The sequence below is a fragment of the Cinclus cinclus genome, chromosome 1 (genome assembly GCF_963662255.1).
Source record: "Cinclus cinclus chromosome 1, bCinCin1.1, whole genome shotgun sequence".
NCBI lineage: Eukaryota > Metazoa > Chordata > Aves > Passeriformes > Cinclidae > Cinclus > Cinclus cinclus.
Genome location: NC_085046.1, coordinates 99,056,290 through 99,076,808, shown reverse-complemented (window position 1 = coordinate 99,076,808; position 20,519 = coordinate 99,056,290). Strand labels below are relative to the sequence as shown.

Genomic DNA, 20,519 nt, shown 5'->3' with positions numbered 1-20,519 from the left:
TAGTGTTTTAGCACTGTCAGAGAATCCCTTAAAAACCATTTGATTCAGCTGTAACTGCTGGTTGTTGGCTTTTATGTCTATAACATCTCATTTCTTTCTGCTTGTACCAAAAAGTGGGAAACATTTTTGTAACATAACATTTTATTCTGCCTGTAGCTGTTATTATTTCATTGGTAAGGCCAGATTGGTTCTTGTCTTGCTGTCCTATTCCTACGTATCAATTGCATTTGTATACAGAGCTGATCTGATAGCATCTCTCTAAAATTTCCTCTTCTTTGACACAATGAGTTTCTCTCAGATCCAGTTCCCCATGGAATATAATTGCAGCCTGCCTTTGCTGTCATTATCCTAAGGCCATCAGTTTCTGACTTAGTTCTTTGGACAGTGCCTGTACAGATTCAGGCCAAGAGAGACATTCTTCAGCCCAAATGTAGCTTTTGACCAGAGTCTTCCTTGCATTAAAAAGTGCTGGCAAACCATGTTCTCTGTTGACAGAAATAGGAGCAGAGTGGGAAAGGGAAAAATGAAATTACAAAAAATTGATTTCATAGTTTCACAAAATTTTATTTCCAATCCTCCTCTACCTCTTTTCATTTGTTCCCAGAGGCCTGAGAAGAGGAAATGATCAGAAACTTTAAATGGTATTTTGGTTTGAATTATGATTGATTAATCTATTCAGTTGATGAACATTTTATTAAATGAAGAACATAAGATATTTATAATTTTTACTCTGCTTGGGAAAAAATAAATCCAGGAGACCTGCTTCATGGAGCACAAGCTATTTTGTCTGCTGCTGAATCGTATATGCAGATCTCCAGCTTGTTACTGAAAAGTGAAGTAACTGCAGCAGGGCAATTTTCTCTGGCTGCAGGCTCTCTGGTGCTTGGAAAGAAAATCCCTTATTTAGGCAAGACATCTTCAAATGGCAGAAGTGAAGGTAGCAAGATCATATGGAAATGAGGGGAGATGGTGTTTCCTTGATATTTAGTGTGTGACTTTTCCTGGAGTCTCGGGCTTGAAGGCAGCACTTCCTATGCCAAGTAGTGACAACCATGAGAGTTGTGTGAAGCCAAAATAAATGTGCTCAGTGTCACGGTTGTGCCTGGTACTCAGAACAGTGGAAAATTGTGGTCAGGCTACAGTTTTACAGAGTGTAAGCCTGTAGGTAGTAGATCTGTGCCAATATAGAAGTCCATTTGTTTTCAATTCTGAAAGTATTACATCTGTCAACAACTTACTTTTTCCAAAGTCTGTGATCCCATTTAGGCTTGAGTCCTTTCACACTTGATGAAGACCTTGTTTAGCACATGCTATTGGGATGAAAAGCCACATGAAATGAAGACCTAGCTTCAGTCTGTCCTACACTGTCAGAGGAAGTTTTCCAGTGATGTTCTATAATTTGCTCCTGTTTTGCTGTGCGGGAGAACCTGGATATATCCACATTGGGTGCGTTGTACCCGATTCCAAACTGTAGACATATACTTTGGAAAGTTTGTTTTATATTGTTAGCTGTCTTCTTTTAGAAGTCAATTGATTCCTTGCCTTGTTGATTTCAGCACAAACTTTCTTTGCCATTGCGAGAAACCAGATGATACCTCAACACTGGAAAAGCGTTTCCATAAATCACGTGGGAATTTCAGGCAAATTCAGAAGCAGAATTTGCCAGGAGCTCTAATTCACAGACAAACCCATCAGTGACACAGACAAATTACAGTCTGACAGAGGAAAATAAGTCAAGCATAAAATAACAGATATTTCCTTAATCACATCAGAACGCTGATGTAACTGGAAGGAGACAATAACAACATGTTGTAGGTTTTATTAGTGTACGTGGCTGTTGCAGCCCTTAAAATCATGCTCAATATATCTTTCAATTCTGTTTCTTGCATTAACCATTTGAATTTGGTGATACAATTATTTGGGGATAAGTCACCAGGGTGGTCCACGTATCATATAGCCTCTGTTCTGGAGGATATTTAACTCAAAAGGTTTCAGGGCCTCACATTTGGAGTTTTCCCTTTCCCTCTCATAGCAACAGAAACACTGTGAGTACCCAGTATTTAGGCTGTGTATGCCTGTTCTATTGTATTGTGAATACAGTAATTTTAAATGTAATAGTGTAAAGACTCTTTAATGGGAGAACCCTCAGTCTTCTTTAACACCTCTCTTCAGCTCCCAAAATAGCAGGGGCTGGAATTTCCAAGGACACTACAGAGAGCTAGGGTTTGCCCTTTGTTCAAAAGAAATAGTGATTTTTTTCATCCCTAGCCTTTCTAGACTCCTTTTAGGATTTTAACTTCTGACTGTTTTCAGTAGGGTCCGGGGTGGAAAATACTATAAAAAGAGTAAAGTTTTGTTGCAGACCTCTGGGAAGCAGGAATAGATGGCAATTTGGACTCATTGTATGCTATGTTTGGAGGAGTCACTGCCCTTTCCAGTTTCTGATGCTACCAAAGAAACACTCTTGAAATACTGATGCAATCAAGACTTCTTGTGCTGGAGGTGGCCTATTTTTGCTACTCTCAGTGTGTTTAGCTTGTTAGTGGAGCCATTATACCTTCCTTCAGGAGGGAGGTTTGCAATCTAAGGAAGTGGTTTGTAACTGTGGGTTTTTTATCAGCCTGCACAATTATTCTGCCAAGCTAGTTCACAGTTCAACTTGTTCCTTGGTGTTGATTTTGCCCAGATGGGATATAATCAGAATGCAGGCTCATCACATGGTCGTATTAATTCTGAGGAGCCTGGTGGTTACGCAGATGTGAATCTTGAACATAGGATTTGTCCTCTTTTGGTACTAGTCATTGCCCCTTTGCTGAGTGGTATCACATGTGTGAAGATTTGTGGAGATAAAATCAATGACGCTTATCTTGGGGGCACCAGGATGTAATGGGGGTGCCAGGACAGAATTTATTCTTTTTACTCAGTCCTATCTTTGTTGGCCCAACACCAGGGCCAGTTTTCCTCATAGCGACTTTTCATTGGGGTTCCACACTTCTCAAATCCAAGGCAGCATTCTCCTAGGACAGGGTAATTTTTTTCTTGTCTCTAGGGTCACCCTGACCAAAACCACTGAGCAATCCAGAGCACTAACAGGTGTAGCATACTTCTCCAAGACTATACATTAAGTGAGGGAGAAAAAGTGCCTTGTGACCTGTATGTAGCTTTGTGAGGTGCTAATGCCCATCCTAGTAAGATTTAGGCACTCTATTATTCACACAAATTATTATTTTATTGGGTTTTTTTTAAAAAAAATGAAAGGCGTGTTTTATGATGCTGACTACATAATCAAATGCAGAGTTTTAGACATCTGCAGTCTCACACTTAAGACTGAAGTAATGCTGAGAAATAGCTTTAAAAGTATAGCTGCCCCTTGCTACCAGAAAGAGGAAGGAGAAAATCCTGGGACAAGGTCTGTCTAGGATGGAGTTCCTATCAGCCTGAATGGTGACAGAGAAAGGTGGACAAAGGATTAATGGAATTATGGTGCATTAAAATCTAATAGTTTTGGTTTTTCTTAACGGTAGAAATCCAGTGTCTAGTTGTACAATTAAGCTTTGGTACTTAAGCATTGTAATATATATTCTAGTTTGGATGACGGTATTTTCAAAGTACAGTATTGTAATACTTTAGGCATTCTAAATAATTTTACTGTAATTGCTCTTCTATACAGGCTGAGCTCCAAGGGCATTATCTTACTATTTGTTATAGGAGAGTTAGTTGCATTGCCCAGTGGGCTTGCAATCAGCATACATGCCAAAAAAAAGAGAGGGAATAGCGCAAAGAGTACCTAGACAAATCAGAACTGCCAAAATCTACAGGAATTCTGGAGAAATCATATATGGAAAGTATTTGTACGGGGTCTTGCTGGGTGTGACAGATTGGTCGAGAGAAGACTTTTGGTCAGATGTGAGAAGTATGACACTGATTATGTGGCTGATTATGATTAGGTTTATTGCTTATACAGTATCTTTAATATTGCCAGTGCAGTATCTAATACAAGCAGCTCTAGAGGATTATAATATAAGCAGGTTTGGCTAGAAATGTACAGTTTTATGGTCTTTGGCCTTGCAGAATACACAAACAAAACACCTAAGGAGCTACTTTAAGATTTTGTCTCTATATGTGATCAGACCTCAGAACTTTTACTCACCCGTCTAAAATTGTGTGTTCCTCATTTTCAGGCTGGATATACCCTGCAGACATTCATGTCAAGGGAAGTATCCACTAGAAGCTGCCTGCAACCTCAGGATACCAGTTTGCCCACTTGTCCCAGTGTCCAGAATCACTTTATAACCTTTAGCAGGCAGATGTGTACCAAAGACAATCACCACAGCTCCTCCATTTCTGAAATGTATTCATTATGCAACCATCCAGACAGTTCCTTCTGCAATTTCCATCAGATGTTCTTATCTTAGGATGAATCAGACTGCACATCAGAGACAGTAAGTGGTGTGTGTGTGTGTGTGTAGCACAAAAAAAAAGACGTGATGGTCTTTCCTTGCTGTCTCACTGGGATGGAGCTCATATCAGTGAAGCTGTGCTTTGCATTTGTGACAAAAACAGTGCTGATAATACACCCTTGTTTTGGCCACTGCTGAGTAGTGCTATCCCAGCACCCAAGTTTTCTTTGCAAACCACTCCTGCAAAGGCCAGTAGGCTGGGGATAGGCAAGAGGTGTAAGGGGATACGGCTGGGCCAGCTGACCCCAGATGATCAAAGGGATGTCCCATATATCATATGAAGTCAAACTCAGCAGTAAAAGCTGGAGGAAAGGAGGAACAAAGGGAGATATTTGTGGTTGTCCTGATTGTTATAGTGCTTGTTTTCCCAAATAATCATTGTGAATGCTGGCACCCACCTTTCCATGAACATCTGGCTGCCAATGGGAAGTGGTGAATGAATTATTTTTCTTTGCCTGTGTGCAACACTTTTGCTTTTTGTATTAAAATGTCATTATCTTGATCCATCAGTCTTCTAATCTTCTTGACATTTTATTCAGATACCACAGCAGGGGGATGTAAATTTTAGCTAAATTTTAAAAAGCTACTGATTTTAGAAATTATGTTTTAAGACAGCTTAATAAAACTAATATTAGCGTATCTGATTTTTAAAAGAAAGGCCTGTTTGGCAGTCCTTGAAAATCAGATCCCTCCTAAAATCCTGCAAGTATTAATGAATATAGAAAGCCACTTCCATTAGCTGCTAAATTTATTTGTGCGCATGGATATTTGAACAGCAGTGTGTACCACAAAACAAGGAGTGACATGATAGCAAGATGACCGAGTTTGGAAGTCTATAAGTTGCAAAGCTGAAGGCAAGATTATTGCTGGTGACTGCCTTTATATAATGTATTTGTGCTCCACTCACTGAGGAGTAACACAACGTGATTTTTCACAGCTTCTGCAGACACCTCTTCTCAAGAAAGTGCAATCATTATGGTGATCTACTTCATCATAGCTAAACAGCATAAGTTTTTGCCGCCTTGAGACCCAATTAAACACTGGTGGCATATAGTGAAGATTTTGTTTATCAGTGCATTACTTTAAATTTCAAAATCTGGTGGCTGTGCAATTAGTGTAACGAAGTGACAAGTTGGAGTGCGGCATGATTATGACTTGTTATTTTGGAGGCAATTAACAGTGGATGGGAAAGGTGCTAATTACTGTAGCTGTTTGAAATGTACCACTTAGTTTCTTGCCTTTGATAAGGTTAGAAAAGAAACTAGATTTTTGGGGGAGTTTGGTGATGTGGGTTCAGTGTTAACTGCAGCGGTGTAGGCAGTTTTGTAGCAAATTTGTCCTTGATACCTCTTTACTCATTGCCATTCCAACTTCAGGAATAGACCTTTTTTTCACTGCTGAATTTGTAAGAAACACTTTTTTGGCCAGATGAAGTATCCAGTTATTTTTTCTTTTACATTTATACATTCACTAGAAGTTGCTGAGCAGAAAATCACAGGATTATTGTGTTGGTTTTGGCTGGCATAGAGTTAATTTTCTTCATAGGAGAAGGTATGGGTATGGGGACGTGTTTTGTATGTATGTTGCAACAGTCTGATATCTCAGGGACATTTTCATTATTTCTGAGCAGCACTTGCATGGTGTCAAGGCCTTTTTTGCTTCTCCTACTGCCTTGCCAGCAAGGACGATGGAGGGGGCTTGAAAGACTTGTGAGGGGACACAGCCAGGAAAGCTGACCCTGACTGATCAGAGGGATGTGGTGAATGACCTTGGGAAGTGCTGATTGAATTCCTTGTTCTGCTTTGCATGTGTATGTATTTTGCTTTCCCTATTAAACTGTCTATATAAAGCCATGTGTTTTCTCACTTCTACTCTCTTGGTTCTCTCCCCTGTCCTAATGGGAGCAAGCAGCTGTCTGGTGCTTAGTTGCCAGCTGGGGTTACACCCCAAAAATTCTATAATCTAAAATGAAGATGAGGAAGAAGATATGTATTACATCTTCAACACCAGTAAAACAGGCAAGCATTGAAGAGGATATCTGATTGTACAATTCTACACTGTAATAACGGCAGCCACGTGTACTGAAGGATATCAAATCTTACCTAAAACTTCAATGTGGTTTTGAGTAACTTTCCATGACTGTTTTCCAAGGCAACTTCCAGTAACTTCTGCGGGTAGAATATTGCTGTGGCGACCTTTAATAATAGTGAAGAAACACAGAGAGGCAAACGAATGAATTTCTGGACAAGGCTTCACTCAGACCTGAAGGTCACAGCAACCTGTTTAGTGCAATATTTCTCTTTCATCTGTTTGAATCTGTTCCTTGAAACTTACAGTCTCCTAATCTGTGGTCAAAATGCCCTTGAAGAGAAAAAGTCGTATTCAAAAACAAATTGGCTTGAACTACTTATGGCCAAATTTACCATTATTGCTTTAAAGACTGGGCAGAATGCTCCTGTGAAAAGCTGAAGGATGGAATTTTCACTAAAGCTGTGCCTTGTTGGTATTCTGAGAGCTCCATTGCTTTCCCTGAAATCAGTCAGTATTTCTGTGTGGAAGGATAAGTCACTGTGCTTTCTCTGCCATTAACTGTTGAACTAGACATGCTACTAATTCACAACTTAAAGCAAATGTATTAAGAGGTATCTTCCATTGCCTATCTTGCATTGCTCAGAAAATGTTGTCTTAAAATCTTAATTTTTTTTTAAACTGGATTTTAATAGAAAAATCCCAGTGTGACTTTTGTGGTTTGGAAAGGTAACAAATTACTTCAATCTTGTGTACTTAAACTTTTCTCCTGACTGAAAGCAAGCAGTAGAATTTCATCTAATAGGATACCTGGAATTTGCAAAATACTATTAGTTTGTTGCTAGAAAACAAGCCCACTCATCTTATGGATCAAGCAGAGAGCACTGGCTTCCCAGTGCTAATTTGAACAGAAACAATTAATGAAATAACATTTCAACTTGGACTAATGAAAGAAATCTGGGGGCAGTGGAATGTGTTTCTGTGGATTCCTTTAGCTTCTCACCCCTGACAGAGAAAGGTAAGTGACATTTTAGTTATTGTGTACCACCTGGGGTTTCCTGCCGTTTTCTCCAGTTCCACTGTCTGAGCATTTCCCCCAGCCCCCTGTGATAATTGGTCCTCAACATGTGTGTCTGGTCCTGGCATAAATACAACACTTTACCTCTTATCACCTTACATATGGTGCATACATTGAAGAAAATTAGGAAAAAATTGCTAGAGTGGCAATCAGACCCTAGTGAAAAGCCATTGTCATTAACTGAAGAACTCTGACTTTTAAAATCAGTGGTAATGCTTGTTTGTCTGTTCTAATTTCCAGCCCCTCTGCCCCAGATGCAAGCCTGTACTTGCTGGAGGTGTAGTTGTACTGCTCCGACAATTTACAGACAAAAGACAGATGTTATACACAGAAACATCTCTATCTACTCAAGTACAACTAGGTGTGCTAGTGAAACTCTCCTGGCAAAGATGTCACATCTCTAGTTGATATTTCAGTTCTGAAATAGATGGTGGAAGCTGAAATGGAATTTGATCTTCCTGTCATGATTGTGTGCATTCCCAACCTTCAATACTTTGGAATATTATTTACAGCTTTGTGTTCCAGCTCTTGCTCCTGCCCTGCCAGCATTACTCACTTGGTGAGTGCTGCACTGTGTCCTGGGACAAGGAAGGAAGCTACTAGAGCTGGTCTTTTTAACCTTTGTGCTGTGTCTGACACGCTTTCTATCATGATTACACTGAGATTGGGATTTTAGGTAGAATAAATGTAGCATTAGCTGTGTTTGAGCCCTGTAAGCATGTTCTTGAGCAGTAAAGGAGATGCCTACCACTCACTGAACAGCCTTGGAGCCCAAACTCACACCGAGATCAGTGGTGCCTCCATTGCAGGCCCCCTTGGAGTCAGGGGCTTCAACTCCAAAGCCTCCCATTTTCCAAGCAATAAGATTTGTTCACCCAAGAGACCACTGTAGGAGATGCTATTTGTTGAGTCTAGAATAAAATGAGCCCTCTGGATAGGGAAGAGCATCAAACAAGTGTAAGGCATGATTTGTTAATGACAGCTGGTCATCAGGACCCTCCTCTGAGACAGGAGAAGCTGGTATTACTGGCCTTCTTCCCTGGACAATGTGATTTTTCAGCACTGGATTTGAAACAGCGACAAACTCCAGAGTGCTCAACTCTTCTTTCTCTTAAATAAGTAAGTGTATGGTCTTTCAGGAAGCTAAAGGTTGCACTTTGTTCCGGGTCAGGAGAGGAGAAATGCAGGTATCATTGTCATTCTTCTGTGGGGGGTGGTCACATCGTTGCCCTCATCTACTAATTGGCTCCCTCAGCTAATCTGAGTGAGCTCTCTCCCTTGTTAATGGGCTGTGCTTTGGTAGAGACACAAAGCATTTGCTATACATCTGTATTCCTGATAGCAGATGTAGTTTGTTAGCAAACACATCAACAAGTAAGGTCAATTTTATTTATGTGTTTGTGAGAAGCATTTAAGGTAGCCGAATGGTTTTGGGTCTAAGGCTGTGGTTTGGCAAAGATTTCCTTTGGTGGAGTTAGCCTTTAAGTCAATACTTAATGACCCAAACATATGTCCTGAATCTCAAAAGTAGCAGACATTCTGCTGTTAATGAAAATCTATTCTGAAATGTCTTTTGGAAAAATAAAATAAAATAAAATAAAATAAAATAAAATAAACAACGCTTTTTTTAGGTCAACTTCAAGAAACACAAATAATCAAAAGTTAATAATAAAATAAAAATGGGCTGGCAGAATATGAAAACAATTGGTCAGGGCTAAAAGGTAAAGATCCTATGTATTTTGGTGTTATTGTCTGTGTGTAATGAACGCATATTCACATGGAAAAAGCCTTATTAACAAAATTGCAAGTAGTTGGTACTTTAGCCTGAACATGAATATTGGCAAGAATTGCAGCTAGAAATGGTGTAGGAGCTGCAGTTTGAATTTGCAGTGAAGTTAATGTTCTGATCCTCTGTTAGGAATCTGGCTGTGATGCGAAGCTCTGATGCAACACAGGCTCATTCAGCTGGTTCAAATTTCTCTGAACAATTTTGATACCTTTACTTGATAGTGTCATGCTTTAGGGCAGTGCTTATTGCCCGTCCTCCCCGTTCTGTGCCAGGTCAGACACTGATCATCCCATTGTAAGGCATAAACTCTGCATTGTGCTCAATCCAGCACAAACCATCAGGATAAAAAATATATCTATTCCACAGAATCAGGAGTCCTGAACTTCTTCTCACTGTATCCTCTAACTTGTAGAGGATATTGCTTCTCAGGCAATTCCCATGGCCTTCTTATTCTCTGGCACTTCATGAACCTGCTGTGATAATCTCAAAATAATTTAAAGAGGCACTTCTTGCATCTAGTTACTGACAAATTTACTGCCTCTTAGAAGGACTAGTGAAGATGAAGAGGTGGAAATTTAATTCATTGATTGATTATCTCTCTCTTATAAATGCTATAATATTAAACTTTCATTTGCCCTTGTATTTTAATTACTTGTATTATTTATAACTGAGAAGCACTGCATTTTTTCCCTTAGTCTTGCTCAGTCTGCTGAAAATAGAATTTTGTAAACCTGAAAAAGAAGACTGTTTACTTGTGTTACTGTTTTGTTTTCTCATGGCTATGGTCATTGTATTAGTAGCTGTTAATTTTAACACAGCATCAAAACCATCAGTTTATTGCAAACCTCAAATTACCTGAACACGCTCAAAGAAATAATTGATTTTCTCTAGTTTGTTTCTCACTGCATATTAAGACAAAGCTCCAGCTGTCCTACTGCTAAGCCTGAGTACGTATTGTATTGGGAAGTATACTTTGTGTTTCCTGTTTTTTTACCAGAAGTGGTGGCATCATTGAACTTGATAATGTTGGTCCCACAGGTCAATATTAATTCTGTCCATAAAATTGAGTTGTATACTGTCTAAATTTCTTTCTCATAGCTGGAAATGGGGCTCCTTTTGTTTCATCTTTTGGATTAGAGCCTGTGAACTTGCTCTCCCTGCAAATTTCTTCTCTGGAGTAAAGTCAGGAGACTTGCAAGTTATCTCTGTCCTGATCATTCTAATTCATCTAAATATTTGGATTAACTTGTTCCTTCCTGTTGAACAAAAACCCATTTGCATATATATAAATTTACTATGCAGCTACTTTGCCTGAACCTTTTTTTCCCCCTGGAGAGGTCTATTCTTTGCTACCAATTTGTGCATTTGTAAGTATTCAGACTTTAATTGCTCCTTGCTGGCATTCAGGAAGTTTTTCGTATGAGCTTATCAGTGACAGACCAGGATACATGAACTGAAGCATGCTTGGTTTTAGGAATCAGAGCCATGTTCTGTAGCTGTATGTGACATTAATGGAGTTATGCTGACAAGTGCAATCCTTGCTCTTTAAACCTCAGTTATGACATTGTTGGTAGGTCTGTATGTCCAGAGGAGAGTACAAAAAGGGAATACAGTCTCCAGAACCAGAGGGTCAAGCTGTTTTGGTGCTACCAAACTGCTGGTTCATTAATGTGTCTTACATGGGCATGTGGAACAGAAGCTCCTGTCATGTTCTTGTGAAAGAGCTACATAACTGTATCTTCCCTCTCAGCTCCCCAGGGAATTTCTTGAAGAGGGCTGGAGTTTTTTGACTGTCAGCCCTGGAGACCATGAAGGCTGGCAACTCAAGTACAGATCCACAGGAAAAAAAGGATTTTTCCTTAAGATTAAAGCTTAATTTTTTTTCTCCAGAAGTTTGAGGGGTTTGCCTTTCATCCCCAAATGGAAATATTTGAAAACCCCTGCTTTCAAGTAGCCATTGAATTTGATGTGCATGGTAGGTATTCAACATCTTTAACAAGCACTTTTACAAAGATGCAGGTATTCACCAATTCAAAGGCTGTGATGTTCAGCCAGCCTTGACCTCCACCCCATAATTAATGAGGAGTTAAACAAAAGAAAGTAATAAAAATTGTAGATGCCAAGCATTTTTTGTCTTTTTATTTATCAGCTACTAGAGATGGAATGAAGAAATGTAATTTAGTTGAGTAACCATTGCATAGTCCATCTTAACTCTTGCAGAAATTGATTTCCCAACTGATCCAATAGCAAGTGATTTCTTGGAGACACAAACCTGCCATCCCTCTTAGCTGAATGATTAATCCATGTACTGGCTCAGGGTTAAATTTCATCAGAACCAGAGCTTGCTTGTCCCCTCTCTAAAATAATTTGGTGTTTCTTGTGTTGTGGTTTGTTTATTTGTTTGGGCGGGGAAAGGGAAAATAATGGTGGTTTTGTTCACCTTTCAAAACACACTCAAAGGAAATGATCATCTGATCTTCTGTAACCAGACACTTTGTAAACTCATGAAAGCCAGAAAGGTACATCATAGCAGCAGCCTCACCAAATCAGCATGACAAGATTTTTCTCAGGTTCTGCTTTACTTTTAATACTGGATCAGACACCAAATACATCAGGACACATGGTTTCTGTTTTTGTGAGGGCTAATTATGCTTGAAATATTAAATGCCAGGAATAATGAGAGTCACTTGTGTTTTATATGTCAGCAAACAGCTCACCATTGAGGACAATGTATTACTGTAGATGATTTAAGTTCTCAATAGTACATTTGTATGCACTGGTTACTGTGGAATACAAGATATTATGGGTTCAAATTTGATACTGAACTACTTTCCTTTCTGCAAGCTCTTTGCTTCTGGCTAACATAATTTGCTGTCTTAATTTTGACAACTTTCATTTCAGCTGTAGCAACACTCCACCCTTTCACTCCTTAGCAGGCGAATGCTAGAAGGAAAACAATTCCAACTTCTGAAATAATATTGCTTATTTTTCTTCTGTTAGAATATAGTGATTTAAAAAAATCCTGACATAACAAGATTCTGTTTATAGCAAGCCTTTATTATCACAGAGATCAGAAAACATAGTGTAGTACAGGACTGACAGAAAAAAAGTTGAGTTCTGAGCTAAATGGCTATTATTTAATTCTACTTTTTGGTGCCCTTAGACACCTTATGAAATAGGAAGTAGCTGCATTTTTTGCCAACCTGAACAGAGACTGAGGAAGATACCTATATACAGTACAGAGATGTTAGATTAGCACTGAAAAATACTTCTAAAGAGACAAATGTTGATATTGTTGCCAGGGCGTTCTTGAAAATTGCCTGTGTAACACATGGATCCATGCTTAGTTATCACAAATCAGAGACATTTGCACTTGCTTTGACAGGAGCAGCACACACACATTACTGCATTTGTAGTTTTCTGTGTGTAGCCTGTCTCTCTGTGAGATAGAGAATTAACGATTATTCTCACTGTGAATCTCCTTGAGGTTTTCCTTCAGATGCTTTGTTACCTTTCCATATTTGTGCTATGCTGAAGTGCCAGAACCTGACAGGACAGAGAGACACCGAGTTGTCAAGGTTCCCTTCTCAAACCAAGCAGCCAGGCCAGGATGGGGAGCGTGGTGCTCCCAGGGGAGGGTTCATGCTGTGCTCCTCTGTTTATCTGGAGGAAAGGAAGATGGAAGTGAGTAGCTTTTCAAGAGATCTCTTTAGACCAGTAGTTTATAAAAAAAAAAAATCAGAAATCAGAATTTTGTCACTCATTCCAAGGAATGCATACCTCTTTATGCTCAAATAAAGTAGAATTGAGCATGTGCTTTGTACTAAAGTCAGGAAGGCTGATCTAAACGCAGTGCACTGTTTTGGAAGGTTTGCTCTTTGCTAGTAGGACCCTGCATTTGCCTCTGTTGTATTTCAGGCTGTTCTTCTCTGCTCATCTCTCCAACATGCAGAGGTTCTTTAAAGGGATTTACATTACTCTGGGGTCTCAACCAGTCCTCGTCCTCCCAGAAAGAAGTATCAAATCAGCACCTTCTGGTTTGTTTTTTTCTTTATCCCAGTCTGTTTGTAGATTATGGAATTACCTCTCTTTTCTGTCAGAAAGTTTCTACAGTCTCCTTCTGCTTACCTTGTGGAGACTGCAGCTGGCACTTCTGATTCACCAGGTCTGTGCTGCTGACCCATCCTCTAATAAAAGGCTAGGGGGTGATTCATTGCTCCAATTAGAGGCACATAAAAATGATGGTTACTAAACCTCTTATTACTCTTTTACAGTTTGGGAGGCTGATTAAAACATCATCCATTTTAGGGTATTAGAATAAATCTTTCTTAAATGCCTTTTGTACTGTACTGCATCTTTCTCAGCTTTGTACTCTAATGCAAGAAGCACCACTGATAGGTACTAACTGAGAGTGGTCAGAGATTATCTCAAACCATCTTGAAGGATTCAGATGAAAGAGTTTGAGGCCAAAAGTGCTAGTGCAGTCATACTAAGTATGGCTGATCCTACCTTTTAACAGGGACAGATTGCTTCATATTTTGATGCCGTTTTTTGGACTCCCTTTTTTTTTCTGGAAAATAAATAAATCAGATGTTGATTTGAAGATTAGGGCCATGGCGTACAAGAAACTATTCACTTTGCTACTGCTTACTGCAAAGTCTAACTTTTAGATTTTCAGACATCCCCTGGACAGACAAGGGCACTGAAATACCATGTCTGCCATCACTTCATCCAGTGTTTTTTATTTCAGGACAAGAAATAATGACTGTAATGCTGAGGAGCTAACAGTAGGGACCTTGATGGGGCTCAGACAAGGCTACTCAGTACACAGACCAGGACAAACAGTTTTCTCAGTCTGAAGAAATTAAAGAACATTTGTCATATGATTTGAATGCAGGGAAGGCCATGAATCTTCCCTTTTGGTTCAACCACAAGTTATCTCTTAGAGCAGCCTGGAAGGATTCTCTGTGACTTTGAAATATTGTGCTGATGACAACATAGGCAAGAATTAGACAGAAGAGAGATTTTGTAAGTAGGCCAAGAGCACCAATCCCAGTTATGTTATATGGAACAAAGGTATTTTGATCAAACAGATAAAAAGAGCCACAGAAAGATCCTGGAATTGAATTGCTTAAATGTATTAGCACTAGACAAATTTGGTAATTTTTTATTAACACCACTAACACTCTTCTCTGAACCTGTTAAGATTATCACAGATTAATACCAGAATGCATCTGAGTGTAACTGGCTCTTCTACAGAAATTTCTTTGGGAGAGTGTCCTTCCATTGGCCACATTTATCCTTTTATTGATAAAATCAGTCTTGCTATCGTGCAGGTGGCAATTCCCTTCTGGTTTTGACATGATGTAACTCGCCCTACGTGTCAGTGTAGTTCCAGTGGATGTGCAGGGTGAAGGGGAGCTCTGGCCGAGATCACTGGTGGTGCTGATGGCAAGTAGGACCCAGCTGTTTTTGCCAGTGACATCATGTCTGGTTGCTGTCAAGGCCTGAGAGGCAAATATCTATCTGCAGTGGCTTCTGCTCCCTCTCATCACTTAACATTTGAAAAGAGTGGCATGGGGCTGAGACAGGCCCTGGCATCTCTTTTTCTGCCAGAATTCTATTTTACTTCTTTCTTCTATTCACTGATGTCTTTCTGTGGCACTTTCAATCTGTTTTCCTGAGCCCAAAGAAATTTCTTGGTTGAGGGAGCTGAATGTTGAGATCATGAACATCTGAAAGACAAGTTTATTCATTCAGGAGTCCTGCAGCTGGGAAACTGTTCTTGGATTCTTCCCAAGAGAATCCAAAGATCTGCTTCCATACCCTTTTACTTCAAATCTTTATAACTCACTTGCCTGCTTCCACTCAATGTTGTTTGTGTGTCCCTTCAGTTACTTGCTTGTCAAGCTATAACACTAATGAGCTGCTTACTGCAGCTATATAATGATAAAACTCTCTTTTTTTGGGGGGGGGGGGGAAGGTGGAAGGATTTTTTTTTTCATTTCATCCTATAACATAAAACAAATGCATCTGTTCCACTACTCAGTTTCCAGGCAGGCAATTTTTCTGTAAGCTTTGTAAATTAGGGAGTATTTTTGGTGTAGCATAGGCAATTGTACCAAGGTTTACACCTGTGGTGTCTGGCATGTGGAACAAGAATCCAAATGCTGATTCATAATTTATATGTAGGAAACTTGATATCGCTCCAAGGAATAACAGCCAAACCACCCAGTCTGATGTGTAATTTATTTCCTGCAATTGGCTGGTTTGCTGAGCCCTACCAGGTACACTGAAAACTTTTGTAAAGCAGTTAAACTGGTCTGCAAACAACTTTGTTAAACTGAACATACTGAGGAATTTGTAAATGGAAAGAACAGAATTTAACAAGAGCCAATGTGATATACAACAACACAGACCAAGTTGGGATACTGCAAGAGGAGTAATTGGAAGGGGAAAGAGTACAAAGTCTGCACAGTTCTTGCTGGATGCAAGAACACAGGAACACGTAAAATTTTACTGTTAGGGATCTGACTTCCAGGATCTGCAATGGGAAAATCAAAAGCTATGCAAAAGATAACCGAAGTTAACTAAGGTAAGTTAACTAAAACCATGCTTTACATTAAAGAATAGAAAGAGAACTGAAGATGATCTTTCTCTATTCTTGTATTTTGGTCATAACAAAGAACTGAGAGCTCAGAACTGGCACATAGGTGAGTTACAGCAGGGAGTGTGTGTGTTCAGCAGCTGGCATTACCCACTCAGATTTAACAGCTGCACTGGAGCATAGTTTGCGACCTCTAGTTCATGATAATCTAACTTCTCTTTCCAGTACCGGAGAGAAGGGATAGGCAAAATTAATCTCCTGACTATAATTCTGTAATGCTAAAAGTGCCATTTAATTAAAAATGATAAAAAATTGCTTTTCACTGTCACCCTTTTTGCAGGGACTATTTGTACATAAAAATATTTCATATAATGGCCCAGGTGTTTCTGCATCCCTAGAGTGAAGGGGTAGAGTGAAGCCAGCAGTGACAATAGAGAAACCTCTGTGGAGTATAGTAATTAGAAATAGAGATATATCTACTTTTCAATGATAAACCTGAACTGAACACTGAAAACACAAAAGTGGCACAGAATATAACAAAAAAATTGGGATTTGTTGATGGTGATGCTTTAAGAGATATGCTGTAGGGTGAAAAGAACCATTTGAATCTGTTATATAACATGAAAAAACCGGAACCCACTAAGTTTTGGAAAAGTGGTGATTTGGAGAATCAGAAAATTCCTATGTCGAGTTCAAGTCCTGCATGGTATCTGTCTGTTTAGCAGCTAAGAAGAAGGGCACGTAGCTGTGTCAGGAGGGTGTGTGCTTTGCATTCCCCAGCCTGCACCTGGAAGCAGAGACCAATTTTTTTAAGGACTTGAACTGATTTTGCTGCCTTTTGGATAAGGCCCAGAAGGAGCATTGGCTGCTTGACTAATAGACCCACAGATGAACTTCAGCCACTGGAATACTGAGCACTGAGTTTAAGAAACAGCTCTTGGGGCCCTGGGGGAATTCACATCCATCTTGGGGAGCCTGGGCTCTTGGCCTGATACACTGCTTCTTCCATTTCTACACTGAAGTCTCTCTTCTAGCAAGGGGTACAGAACACAGCTACTTATTTGTTCAATTGTTTTAATACAAATTATTTAAATATATTTTCTATTAGTGTCATGGTGGCTTTGATTGTGTGTTCTCTAAGTTTTGTAACAATGGAGTTCTTATTTCTGGAAAAAACCCAGCAAAGCTGAATATGAGAAAAAATGCTTATAGTAGTAATAAGCCTCGCACTTCAAGCACTTCAAGAGTAATCTTTTCTCCTCTTTTGGAGTACTATTGCAGGATGAACTTTTGGCGAGCATACTAGAAACAGCAAAGAAAACAAACAAACAAAGGAAAGGAGCATGTCTAATACATTTCCCCCTTTAATATTATAGAAAGCTCATAATGAACTTCAGATCAGAATCCCTGTTCAGGTAGAAAGAGAGGGGGAAGGCCACTAGATGGTGGTAAAAACCTAAGCCTTTGCTATGAGATCTGTGGAAAGAGAAGTCCAGAGGGGCAAAGAAGGGGAGGAGGAGCCACACTTTGAGTACTGAAGTCATTATTGCTTGGAGTCTATAAAAAGGCAGTTGCACAGTAAGTAATTTATATGTGGTCAGGTCTGACTCTATGGATTTACTAATTCCTTTCCCTCTATTTTTTTTTCATCTTTTGCCACCGAGGAGCCCCCAGCCCCAGATGTCAGGGGAGCTGAAACTTCAGCTCTCTGGAGGAAATGTTGCAGATGATGAAGAGGAGAAGCAACTGAAGGAGCAGCTCTGGTAAATAGGTACAGTTAATTCTTGATTACAAATAAAAAGTGACCTTTTAAAACTGAAAATTTTTTAGCATGATATGCTTTGAATTTTATTTGCAATAAGTCACTGACAATCAGCTCTAAATGTTCCCTTTATTAAAAATGCAATGACTTAAAACTTTCCCTAAATATTGTCATTACCAGATTATCACGGAATAAAATATTTTTTATTTGGAAGAGAAAACTTCTTTTACAATAAAATTCTACCCACACCAATTCGGCAACTTTAGTGTATCCTGAAATGCATGGATTTGCTTTGGTTAGGTGTTTAATACCATGCTTTTAAATGAGTATATTAACACTGCACAGATAAGCTGTTTATAATACAGGTCATGCCAAATTAAATATACAAAGGTCAGGAAAGCATTTAGATATTTTACCGAACACTTACTAAGTGTTCAGTTCTTTATTGTGTCAATAACAGAAACTTCTTTATATTATGTTCAAGTGAGCGGTTTCTGCTGGACCTAATACTACATCCTCCTGCATTTTGGGGGTCTGAGAGCTGGAACTGGGAAATCTGTCTTTTGTTTGTTTTTCAGCAGAATTTCCAGACATTCTGGGGAAGTATTCCAGGGAACCGGATAGAATAAAAAAACTATGAATGAAGAGTGCATGAATCTTTTAATGAGTTTTTGATTTTAATTTCCAAGTAAGGATAGATAGAAAATCTCTGAGCCAACCAAAGTTTAATTTAGAACCAATGCAGGAATGTGGTATGGAAGAGGTGGGACATGTATAAGCCAAATTAGATAGAAATGGCTGGTATTTATAATGTCGAATTCTGCCTGTAATCTTCATGCTATAATTTTGTTTTTCAGGCAGAATCTTCTGCCTTTTGCAAAATGCATTTACCACACTCCTTGGGAAGCCCTTCAGAAGGAACAGAATGTGTTAGCTCCCAGAGATGAATACGTCCTCTCAATTCTATGTTTCTGAACTAAACCTGAGTGCCTTCAGTAGCAACTTTACTCTGCCTACTGCAAAGAGCAAGTCATTGCCATGTGAACAAGTGGTCATCGCAGCTGAGGTGTTCCTAACTCTGGGCATTGTAAGCCTGCTTGAAAACATCTTAGTTATATGTGCAATAGTAAAGAACAAGAACTTACACTCACCCATGTATTTTTTTGTTTGCAGTTTAGCAGTGGCTGACATGCTGGTTAGTGTGTCTAATGCTTGGGAGACCATAACTATATACTTAATAAACAATAAACACATCATTATGGAAGATGCCTTTGTCCGTCATATAGACAATGTCTTTGATTCCATGATCTGCATATCTGTGGTGGCTTCCATGTGCAGTTTGTTGGCTATTGCAGTAGACAGATATATCACTATCTTCTATGCCCTGCGTTATCACAACATCATGACTGTGAAAAGATCAGGGCTTATCATTGCATGCATCTGGACCTTTTGCACGGGCTGTGGCATTATCTTCATTCTTTATTATGAATCAACTTACGTGGTCATTTGTCTCATCACTATGTTTTTTACCATGTTGTTCCTCATGGTCTCACTGTACATCCATATGTTCCTCCTGGCTCGTACTCACGTGAAGAAAATCGCTGCTTTGCCTGGGTACAACTCAGTCCGTCAAAGAACCAGCATGAAAGGAGCCATCACTCTGACTATGCTTCTTGGCATCTTCATTGTTTGCTGGGCTCCATTCTTCCTTCATCTCATCCTGATGATCTCCTGCCCTCAAAACCTCTACTGTGTTTGCTTCATGTCTCACTTCAACATGTACCTCATTCTCATTATGTGCAACTCCATGATCGACCCCTTGATCTACGCCTTTCGTAGCCAGGAAATGAGGAAGACCTTCAAAGAGATAATTTGTTGCTATAGCCTGAGAATGCTCTGTGGGTTATCAAACAAGTATTAAGGTAACAACACCAAACCAGGGAAGATAATGGAAAGGCAACATCTTCCTGCATCCTGTAATTCTGGTGAAATGCCTATGGAACGTCTTCTCCATTCAGCTGTCATGATTCCTGCAGCAAGCAGAATCCCTTTCTTAACATGTGATTTTACATTTCTTTCCCTACATATGCCTCTTGTGTGCTGGTGGTTGGAGCTACTCAGTGCATCTGTATTATGGGGATAAAGAATATTTTGAATCTCATTGACCTGATGGAAGATTGGAATTTATAAGAGAATTATACAGGGAAAACCTTATTTTTATTTCTGCTAAATGCAATGAGTGAGTTCTGCCATGTGAATGAAACCACCAGCCTCTCAATGTGCGTTTCTTTTGGTGTTATTTGTCTCTCTAGATAACGAAAAAGGAAAAATATTCTCTCTCCAGATACAAACAAGCATGGCTTATTTTGATGTCTAGAATTAACAAGGAGGTTATTTGCTATTTCCTTGTGAAGACATAAAATCAGACAAGTAGCTCCAATTATCAAGCTTCACTTAGCTTGGTCAGCAGTTATGATCAAGATACATGCACATATCAGCAGTGTTGTATTCCAGTCATGACTGTTACTGTCGTAAAATACATATTGTATAAGAAACCAATGTTACCATGAGAATTTCCAGGCTGGATACAGCACTTTGTTATGCATGACTATATGTGTTCAAACCACTGTGAAGCAAGATGTACCAAAGGTGGATTTTAAGGCTGAATATGAAGACTGAGCTGATTCTACTTTGTCTGTTTTCTTTATTTGCCAGGGCTAGGGAAGCAAAGGGAAAAAAGCCTGTAGATACCCATGTAGAGTTTTGTGGAGATGGAAAGGTTGAGTGAGTGTCTG

At 39.3% G+C, this 20,519-nt stretch overlaps 1 protein-coding gene across 1 annotated transcript; it reads left to right on the top strand.

Moving 5' to 3' along the window:
- The first annotated feature begins 18,667 nt into the window (after positions 1–18,667).
- MC5R (melanocortin 5 receptor) lies at positions 18,668–19,645 on the top strand. Its single transcript, XM_062500848.1, has one exon. It carries the CDS (start codon positions 18,668–18,670, stop codon positions 19,643–19,645), a length of 978 nt encoding a protein of 325 aa, XP_062356832.1.
- Positions 19,646–20,519: the final 874 nt, after the last annotated feature.

What these genes read in the sequence shown, in the direction of transcription:
- MC5R (XM_062500848.1), top strand. Translation starts at nt 18,668, where the DNA reads ATGAATACGTCCTCTCAATTCTATGTTTCTGAACTAAACCTGAGTGCC.